Raw genomic sequence first — 10,559 nt, 5'->3', positions numbered from 1 at the left:
GTTGGGGGAACGTGACTAGCACCTGGCGCGAGTCCGGGCCGGAGGGCGCCCAGCTCCTTTCACTCCGAAGTCGTGACCGCTCCCCCGGCACGTGGCCTTTTCCTGTCTTCCCGCGGTCCGCGGCTACCAGAAAATGTTTGTTTCTAAAAGGCTGCTTCTGAGGAAGGCCAAGAAGGAAGTGTCCATAAGCTGGACCAACCCAGTGACTGTTTACCTACTGTGTGTCCTTTTGAGGTGACCAGGCCGGACTAAATGGCATTAAATAACTCTCCAAAGGAAAATGTTATTGTCAGGAAGGAAGTGACATTGAGGTGGGAGAAGCGTGCTAGCCGGGAGGAGCGGGAGGAGGCGGGCTGGGCGGGGGGCGGTCACAGGGTCACGCAGGGAGTTCGTGAACCACGCGAAGAGCTTCGGTGCTCGGTCCCTGAGTGCCGTGATGGGCTTTGGGCTCCGCTAACGCGGACCCAGAACTGCTCGGTCCGCTGCTGGCGGTTGTAAGCGTGTGTTCCCCCGCGGTGTGTCGGCAACGGCGCCGGCACAGCAGGACAGGCAGGCCGAGCTGGGATGGGGTAACGCCGCTGCACAGCAGCCGCGATAAAGTCGACCTGGTGTCAGGGCGCCGGCCGCAGGGCCCTTCCCGCACGTTAGCCTTCCAGAGTGCATCCAGGACGAGGAAGACGCGCTATTTTGTTTGCAGTAAAAGTGTACAATTTCCACTTTCGTGAGGTCTTAGGAACTTGAGGTGGTAAAAGGCATTAAACCGTAGGAAACAAAACACTGCAACAGGTGACGGGGAGAGTTAATAAAATCCTAAGAAAAACTTAACACAGTGAAATGTCGCTTAGAAGAGCATCCTTTGCCATCTTTAAAGGATCTTTCATGCCAAGAAGAGTCCTAAGGATCTGGGAAGAGAAAATGGATCTGCGGATCTGCCCTTCCTCTCTCTCTTCTCCTGGCAGCCCCCACGCCTGGGGGATTTTCATAGCCTCAGACAGGGGGCTGAGTGCTCATATATTACAAAGATAGCACGATTATTAAGAATTTGAAAACTGTGTGCTTTCTGGGAAGGTTCTAAATAAGTGTTCTAATCCTTTAATTTTAGGTGGTGCAGAATCCTTGAGAAGAAAGCTGCTTGGGTTTGTAGTTAGAAGTCTGACGGTGACGGGGGCGCCTGGCTGGCTCAGTCGGTCGAACACGTGACTCTTGATCTCGGGGTTGTGAGTTCAAGCCCCATGTTGGGTATAGAGGTTATTCAAAAAAGAACTTTGATCAAGATAAACAGCATTTCCCCCACCCCAAGCAAACCCCTTTTAAGACTTATGCAGAAATGTGCAAATTATGGTATAAAACCCAAAGGCTTCAAACAAAGCCAATTTAAATATTAGATTTTTAATAGTATTGAAACCAAAGAACTGTCCACTTAAAGTCCTAGCTGTCCTAGGACTTTTGGGGTTCAGAGGCTTTAACCATTTCTGCTCTTTATGCTCGGACCTTCCTTCCGCTCCACACACAGAAGGCACCCTCCCGTCAGCCCAGCCCCGGACTACGTGCAAAGCAAAGCTGTAACCCAGCCTTCTCCAAAAGATTACAAATGAATCAAAAGTAAGAAAATACTGATTTGACCATAAATATTTTTATTAAATGTGAAAATACACAGGCATAAAAATATTACCCATATTTGCAGACATATCTGAGACCCATTTCAATTAATTTTCAGTTTCTTTTTTTATTAAAACACTAAATTGAGATGGATTACATTAGTCTTGTCTCATTCAGAACCAGCAAGAGCCTTACAGTAGGAATAGTTTAACTTCTCAAACATCACGTTTTTCCTCCTCCACACTCTGCTTTCCACTGCAGGCAAGAGGGTCACCTCAGACAAGTGCAACACCACCTGCCCCTATACATAAAGCCACTCAGTGGCTAACTGTACTCTTCAGTCATTCAGCAAATGAGATCATCCAGTAAAAAAAAAAATCCCCACCTATTAATATCATTTGCAATTGCAGAATAGACTCTGCTACTAACAAAAGGAATGATCTGATTTAGAATAAGGATCGTATTCATTGACAAATTAGCAGTTGCCTTGCTCCTTCCTTTATAAATATGGGAAAGTCCACTACATTCACTGAAGTTGCATGAATTTCTCTAGGTCACACCACGGACGGTACTCAGGGCTTCGGCAAGGCCCGTGGCCAGCACCCTGTACTTTAAGGCCAGCGGCTCTAACCCAGCCTGACTGAGGAGCTGGTTTTAACGTAAGCATCTTCTGCATTTTTTTCATGGTAAATGTCATAACTTCTGACCAATTTCATGCTTTTAAAGGTGAAATCTTCCATTTTCCACCACGAATAGGAAATGCTGCCAATTTCAAATTGTGATTCTATTAACCTTTTTCCTACTTGGTTATCAGTATCTTTCCCTTAAAAAACAACTATGGGAAGTTTTTACGTTCCATTATCAGAGTCCCAAAAAGTTGCTTTCATACTGATATTTAAGAGAAATTTTTAATACTGACTAAAGAGAAGGATGTTTTAAAGTTAGCATTACATCCATCCAATTCACAGTCATAAACTATTGTTTTCGTTTTCAAGTTTTCATTTATCCATGCTAAGAAAGCACAAAGTTTCAAAAATGGGCAATAAATGTATTCTCTTTCATGTTTCTAGGCAGATGTGTTTACTGCTTGCTGCTGTGGAAAATACCCACCATGTACAGACCAGTGATACTTCATGTCAGGAGCTGTACCAACAAGGAAGGAAGGCGTTTAAGAAAGGAATCTAATACAGCTAAGCTAGGTACCCCGGCGATTTTACTTTTCCAGAAAGAGCCATAATGGTTACCGGGCAGCCACAGGCCCCAGAAACCAGAGCCAGGAGACTGACAAGTGAGAGGAACCCAAGAACAAGTCACATGCCTTCAGTCCCGTGCTCTCCGTAGCGTGACGACCGCTGCCAGCAGGCCGGTGGGACGAAGGCTCGCCCTCTGCCCTTGGAGCTTCTCTCGGTCACGGAGGGACAGCACGGAGGCCCGTCCTTCTGCCGGTGCGGCGTCGCGGCTGGACTTAGGGGCCGGCACTGTCTTCGAGTCTCTCTCTGGCACCAGCACTCGGCACCATAGCTCTCTCTCCACTGAGGACCAGCAGGTAACTGCATTTCAGTTACGGTGACAAAACTGAATCCACGGTACCGTTTCAGGAACGGGAGTTACAATTACCGGTATGGACAACATCACGCCAACAGCCGGCCGGGCCCGCCCGCCACCATCCTGACTCCTCCGGCTCCTTGGGGCGACTTCTCGTCGTCTTCTCTGAATGGAAAGGCAAGGGATTTCATATGTCCTTGTTCTGATTCTCTGTGAAAATTCTTACTTTAAAAGTAGGTAGAGGCCATTGCTAGATCGCAATACAGTCACAGTGACATCATGTGCCAAAGAACCAGACTGGCAAAAAATATTGCTGATAAAATGGAGGCATGAGATTACTAAGATGAAAGAATAAAATGAATTTCCCTTGGAAACCCTTTCTGCACTGGCTTGAATTTTGAGACCTTCAAACAAAAGGAAACCTGCAAACTAGTCACTGATTTTCAAAATGCGTTGTTTATTGGTAAGAAATAAACTTCTAAATAGATGCGAAAAGCACACAGGTGTTCTGCTCAACGCCACTATGTGGTTTTTGTCTCTCGTGTGAAAACGTTTTCTCCACGCATGTTTCAGGATGATGGCGGAAGGAAAGGCTCTGTGCTTGGCTGCCGTGATCAGGACACCGCCTGCCACTGAAATTAAAATGCTTGATTTCATAAAAACAATATATTAGACCCATACTCATCAAAATCCTCTGAGGCCCAAACAAAAAACCTTTCCAGAACGAAGGTAGTAATTCTTATCTAAAGTAATTCTCTTACAGTTGAAATGCAGCATCAATAGTTCCATAAATATTTAATGTTCTTGATTAAAGTAACACTCAGTTTTTAGGGAAAAAATTATCCAGTATACAAAGACTGAATAAGTTCATTTCTTAAAAGGTAAGAGGAAGGTATCCCAAGAAGAGATGCCATCTTGACGGTGGAAATGCAGCCCGAGCTGACTAGGTTTGTAAACGTGTGTTTGTTTCTAGGCAGAACATCCAGAGGCATCAGGGTCGGGTCAAGGGGCAGGCCTCCTGTCTAACGCCCGCCTCCGACAGTCCCACGGAGGGGGGACTACAGGCCAAGAGGGTCGGCCAGGATGGAAGGATGGAAGAGAAGCTGCCCCGCCGCCTTTATTAAAAGTGGGGTACATGGCTTCTGTCAACTGAGCAACTTTACATTTAACTCTAAGGCAGTCCTGTTACAGGAAATTGTTTGGCTCACAACTTCAGTTGTTAAAGTATTTCATTCTGCACGTCAAGCTTATTTTAAGTAACACCACTGCTCTATTATCTGAACCTATGTTACATATTACTCCTCTTTTAATCTGTTTCATGTTAAACAAAAGGGCCCATACGTTGTTATGGTGAATTCTATGTCCGTGGTCTTCGGTGTTCTCTTGCAGGTACCCGACATGCAATGCTTCACATCCATCCACAGTCTGCACCTGGCCGCACCAACTACCACTTGGTCGCAGTTTTCTAAAAGATGGGTTCCGTCCCTCCTCCTGTGACAGCCGCGCTCACGCCAGCAGAGCTGAAACGCATATGCGTCGTCCACGGAGGCTCTAACAGATAGTGGCAAGCACCCAGACTGACCGTCCCTAAGAACGTACAGCTCAACACACCGGTGCCCTCTTCAAGAATCCTACAACACGGCCCTTCTCAGGAGGCCCAGGGCTCCCTCGGACGTGTGGGCGCCGCCGTCCCCGCAGGCTGGGGGGAGAGTCTGCGCACCCGTGCAGCCCTCGTGAGCCCCGCCAGCGCTGCGCCTCCCGCAGACCCTGCCCCAGACCCTCCAGCATTTACACCAGCTGCTTTGTCAGAAACAGAACCGGTCTCCGCCTCCCTGCCTCCACGTACCCATCAACCTCCCGTCTAAAATGGATAGAACGATTTTTCCTCTTAAAACAACTCTTTGGTCATGGACAAACTAAGATTTGAATTTTTTTTTCATTAGGATCCCGGAACAAGGTTTCTTTGTTTTTAATCTTTAAAAAAATTAAGGAATAAGAGCAGAAAAACAGCTGGTTTAATTGAAGTGGAATTTAAATCTAAAAGGTCCGCCTGAGCTGAAGGGATTGAACCCCTGCCATGAGTTCCAGCTCCTGTGGAAAGGGTTGCCGCCCCCTCCTTGTTGGCTCTCTGCATCCAGCGGATCTTCTCCATCATCAAACTTCTTCCTCATTTCTAGGAAAGAAACGAGCAAATTAAGACCCAGGTATTCACTAAGCACAGGGGCGGGAGGGTTCCTTACTCTCCTCTTATCAAAACAGTACACAAATCTGGGCTCTCCCATTCCCACCCAGCTCCGAGGCTTGGTCTCAGGAGAGAGAGCCTAGAGGAGGCCCAGCCCGGAGAAGGAGTGGACGTTCAGGGCTGACAATGGGAATTCATTGAAATTCAGGCCCCCTGAATCTTCTCGCCTCAAAAGCATCTACCCAAGGAAATTCTTCTCTGGAAAAAAAAATAATTGCAGAGAAGGAGACCTCCAAAAGTCCCACTCTTAGGATCAAAGAGCCATGTCACCACCCTGACCCCAGCAATGCAGTCCCAACCTGGCCAAGCGTCTAATTGGCTTTCTGGGCCTCCCTCTTAGATCCAAGCAGAACTAAGGGTCCCTGGTGTGCAGCTCAGGAGGCTGCCCGCACTGCTGTGCCCGGCAGTCCCAAGGAAGGTCTCTGATGGGACAGAGGAACACTGTGGGGCGGGGAGGGGCAGGAGAGCAAACTAACATCCTCAGAGACCAAAAGAACTACTTCATCCTTAAGGTAAGAACAGGGGCTAAGAAAAAGTGACAGAACACAAAAGAACTCTCAGCTGGTGCAAATGCAGTTCCTGATGCCTCTGTGACTGTCCGCCTCCCCTGTGCACGGTGCAAGCTCAGAGGACAGACCGAGGCTGGCGCCTATTTGCTTAGTGAACGAACAGACCATCCTGCTGTACTCGGTAAGTACATTTCTATTCTCTTGCGGGATCATAATTGAGAACAGAGGATCATAAAGCTTCAAGTCCATAGCATAAGCAGATGTTCAAAAAAGATTTGCCAAATGGGCATTAAAATGTGATTTCCTTCTATTTCTGATGAATCTGTCTAGCTAAAGTCATAGCTCCTACTGACACGGAAAGACACAAAAAAGGAGTGGTTATTTAATATTAAATTCCCTCTGGAAATGTCTAAACATTGTCCAGTATTACCTGGTTTCTCTGCCTTCTCTCTCATTTTCTAGCCATTTTAGCATATGATAAAAGCATTTCCAACACCCAGGAAATCTAATGAACACTGACTTAGGGCAAGATTCCTGGGGAACACAGAAGACAGGCAGCCCCCGGGCTAGGGGTACATTCCAGTCTGGAATCCCAGTTTCCCAGTCAAGCTCCTACAAGTTTGGGATGAAGAATTCATCATTGATCTGGGGAGGTGGAAGGAACCTAAGACCTCCCCCTCACTGTTGTGCTTTCCTATTGTAGGTGTTAGAGCCGGAGCTCCAACAGCTCGAGTCGCTTGTGCAGGAAGAGAGGAGTCAAATCCGGCTCCTGCTTCCGTGTCTGCTGGTCTCCCCACTGCGCTGGGCACACAAGGGCCCTGAGTCTGGTGGGGCCTGAAACTGGACTTCCGGAACCGCAAGGCCAGGAAGCGGTCCCCAGCTCCTGCAGGGGGCCCGGAGCAGCTCGCCCCCCGCCCCCATCTGACACCGCCTCTAAGCCGGCAAAGGAGCAGACCTAGTAAGTCACCGACCACGGACTCAGCCGCTTCAGCACACACAGTACCTGGATCAGAGAGGACTTCTTTAGCAGCTGCGATGTCAATGAACTTCTTCTCCGCTTTCTTCTTTTCTTCTTCATTCTGGAAGTTATCTGGGTGCCACTGCAGTGCTAATTTTCGGTACGCTTTAATGATTTCTTGCTTTTTGGCGTTTCTAAGCAGTATTAAAATTAATACACATTAGTCAAGAAGTACCCGACACACCACCACCAAAAACTAAGAGACAGTTGGGACAACCGGGCTGCTGACTTGCCAGTGGGACCGTAACCGTGCCCCTGTTGTCACAGGCTGGGCGCCTAGCGTGCGGTCATTAAAGCTGGTCAGGCTTCAGAATCTCCATGGGAAGAAATTACGTTTGATCTCCGTAGTTTTCTTTTTTAAAAAAACCACACAGACCCGTTTTTAAACTTTCTGAATTTCTAACCTACCTGATACAATTCCTGGCATTAAAAGAAAGAACTCCGACTGAACCACATTTCCCATTTTGCTTCCTGGTTAGCTTCCTTAGTTCTGGTTCAGACTTCTGACTGAAAGACTGATGGTTCCCTTGCTCGGGGAAGGTGGATCTTGCCTGTAAGTTAATTCTCAAAGTACCACTTTATTCTTGGGCCTAGAGAAGTTTGCTTCCCATCCCCACCAAAAGAAAGCTCACTCCTCTTTTCCCAAAAAATCCAGGCTAGGGCCTACTTGGGCTACAGTGTCATACCTGTCACCAGCTACTCATTCCCCCCTCGCTGCCGTACTAGTCTCTATAAAGAAATCTACCTGTAACAAAATAACTTTATGATGGTTATGATCTGAAAGACGGTTAGGTTTAATCCAGGACTGAAATTCCATAAAGCAAGGAACTGAACCAGAGGAGAAAAAAGAGCAATGATAAGGTTTAAAACAGTTGATTAAAAATAACAATGTAAATTTTAAATAACTCACCTTTTTACTCCCAAGATTTTATAATAATCTCGTTTCTGCGACTGTTTCAGTAGCCTTTGTGCCTTCTCTAGACCTTCCCGAATCTGCTGATCATTTTCATTGTGTTCCTGTGCAGTTTCATAATCCTGGATAGCTGTCAAAATGTTGAAGATAATGATGTTAAAGGAACTGTAATTTGTAGCCTCTACTTATTCTGTAAGACTGATACTCAAGTCACCATCCCAGCCCCTTCACTCTTTTGCCATTCCTGCTGAAAGCCTAAGAGGGATGGTGATGATTTTGTTAGCCAGCTTATAAAAGGCATAATTAAGGCTGAATTTAGGTAGCTTTTTACTCAATAAAACTCACTGCCGTCTGTTGACTCGCACACCCCCTTCCCACACTACCTTCGCCACACCTTCCTAGCCGTACTTTATACAAAGCAGTCTCTCCATCACTACGACTGAACTCACCATTATGTAGGAAAATAAGACCATGGCAATGAAAATCTGCATGGTCAGCTACAGGTCCACAAATCAGAAGAATCAGAGGCTTAGAAAGGGAGCAAGCAGAGCCATCAGCAATCAGAATGTCTGAGTCACCTAGTGATTTCAGCACCTACTGTTTTTAAGCTATCGATCAAAGCAGATGGCACTGTCCTGGCCTGGGAAGTCTGATAACAATCCACAGCACATCTTTTGCCTTGTTTTCGAATAATATCTGGAACACAAGGCATCAGGATACCTAAGTCACGTAGGAAAGAGTCAACATAGCAAGCCTGAGCCTGTTATCCTTACAAAGGCCTGCTGGCAAGGCTGGTCCTGGCTGGCATCTCAGAAGATGGCCTTCAGGAGCGTTCCCACCATTTCCTGGTAAGAACAGCTCACCGTGCCTCAATGTTTGTACAGACAATGGGAATCTGGGCTCTGGCAGGGCAGAAGGTGCCTGGCTGACCAACCCCTCATGAGTGGCCCAGGCACTGGCGCTCTAGTGAGCTTCCCTGGCAGACAGCACCTTGCATGTCTTGAGGAATTCTAGCTTGTCCTAGGATTTTAAAGAGAAAGACTCTTGGAATCTTCTACCTGCTTTTCTCCAGATTTTGTGCCACGTGTCTTTTCCCTTTGCTGATGTTACTTTGTATCCTTTTAGAATAAATCTTAGCCTGAGTACAGCTGGGTGCTGAGTCCCATGTGACCTCCTGATTCACCCAATCTGGGAGTGGTCTTGAGAAGCACACATCTCAAATAAGGGACTGTTGGATTCAAATTCTAGTTTTTATGGAAGTGCATTTCACCGTGGGGAAAAAAACCTCTCTCTGGATAACATGTCTGAGAATTCATCTTGGCAGCAGCTACTCCTGGAAGGCGTTCAGGAAGGCACGTGATGCTTCCGACATACTGCTGGACGGTCACTAGCAGACTAAGGCCATGTCACAATGCCTAGGGCATTCCCCTCACTTTATCTCATCACGCAGACAGCGGCCATTTTATTTCCCAAGAACAAGGATGAGTATAGGACAATAAAATATTTTGTCTTATTTCACTTTCACATAACTTTTACAGTATATTGTAATTGCTCTAGTATTAATCTCTTACTGTGCCTAAGTTAAACTTTATCATGGGTATGTAGGTATAAGAAAGAACAGTACATCTAGGGTTGGATATGATCTGCAGTTTCAGGCATCCACTGGGGGTCTTGGAAGGTATCCCCTGCAAATAAGGGAGAATTACTGAAATTAGCCTGCACTACAGAGAAAAATGAACCAGCACTACTTCTGGCCCATGAGGGGAGGGGGATTATGTTTTAAGCTTTTATCCTAATTCCTGCCTCAATGAATTAAGTATTAATACGAAACATTACTACAGTCGCCCAACCCACAGTGACAACATAAAATACCTTTCCAATTTAGTACACAAAACTATCATAGTAGTGAGGTTTTACTTTACAATTATTACCCATAGCACTTGATATCACAACCTAGTAAGGAAATACACTTTGAAGGAATTTAATACAAGAGGAAGATGTTTCAATACATGCAATTTTACTATTTATGCACACTCCACATTTAAAACGTGTTTTTCATTCTTAAATGTTTAGAGTATCTCCCCCAAAGCAGTCTTCTATATCCTGCCCTTTTATTAAAACTTAAGGTAGATACATTTTTTCCCAATCCAGAAAAAATATAAAATTATAGAAATTATAGATTGTTTCCTACATTCATATCATTATAGGTAGGTAATTTAATTAGAAACTTAATATGGGTGATGTTAAAACTTCCATAGACATAAACTAGATATTTTTAATTATATTTTCGCAGATTCTCCCCTCCAAGGACTCATCTGTAACATCCAATCATGTTTATCCTATACCATAATTAAGCATCCACGAAAAGTAGAATGAGTCAGAAATATTAAGGCCCTGAAAAAAAAATCTATTTTACATATTAGCCAATTCATTTTCTATCCTCTGAACCTAAAACAAACTTTCCAAATCCTTTTTCTTCCATATTCCCCCGACTCAATTCTCCAGGAACAGTGTAGACGAGGGAAGTGCAGGAGTGTGCCTCCCTTCCATCCCACTCCCCACCGAAAGGACAAAATAAAAATAGAACCATGGCCGCACTGAAGACAGCAGACCAGAAATTTTCATAAATTTCCAGAAAAAAAGATGCAAATAGGATCATAATAATGAATAAATCTAAGTATAGAGAACCACAATCCAAGTAGAAGCCCTAGCAGATTTGGGAGCCATTCTTTT

General features: G+C 45.5%; 1 protein-coding gene and 1 long non-coding RNA gene across 3 annotated transcripts in view; one reads left to right on the top strand and one right to left on the bottom strand.

Moving 5' to 3' along the window:
- The window catches only part of LOC103657590, an 8,055-nt gene extending 4,424 nt beyond the window's left edge, over positions 1-3,631 (top strand). Inside the window, exons 2-3 of the long non-coding RNA XR_566906.2 lie at positions 1,103-1,217; positions 1,514-3,631. This is a non-coding gene — a long non-coding RNA (uncharacterized LOC103657590). The remainder of the gene's footprint in view (positions 1-1,102; positions 1,218-1,513) is intronic.
- Positions 3,632-5,137: 1,506 nt separating this feature from the next.
- The window catches only part of DNAJC3 (DnaJ heat shock protein family (Hsp40) member C3), a 71,016-nt gene continuing 65,594 nt past the window's right edge, over positions 5,138-10,559 (bottom strand). For both annotated transcript variants that reach the window (XM_040623910.1, XM_040623915.1), the window contains 3 exons: positions 7,824-7,956; positions 6,899-7,047; positions 5,138-5,317 (listed from right to left, as the gene is read on the bottom strand). In XM_040623910.1, the coding sequence (XP_040479844.1) occupies positions 5,160-5,317; positions 6,899-7,047; positions 7,824-7,956 (440 nt within the window). In that variant the 3' untranslated portion in view covers positions 5,138-5,159. The remainder of the gene's footprint in view (positions 5,318-6,898; positions 7,048-7,823; positions 7,957-10,559) is intronic.

This window comes from Ursus maritimus, unplaced genomic scaffold (genome assembly GCF_017311325.1).
Source record: "Ursus maritimus isolate PB19 unplaced genomic scaffold, ASM1731132v1 scaffold_10, whole genome shotgun sequence".
In the NCBI taxonomy this organism is placed as follows: domain Eukaryota; kingdom Metazoa; phylum Chordata; class Mammalia; order Carnivora; family Ursidae; genus Ursus; species Ursus maritimus.
This window is presented reverse-complemented; position numbering and strand designations above follow the sequence as displayed.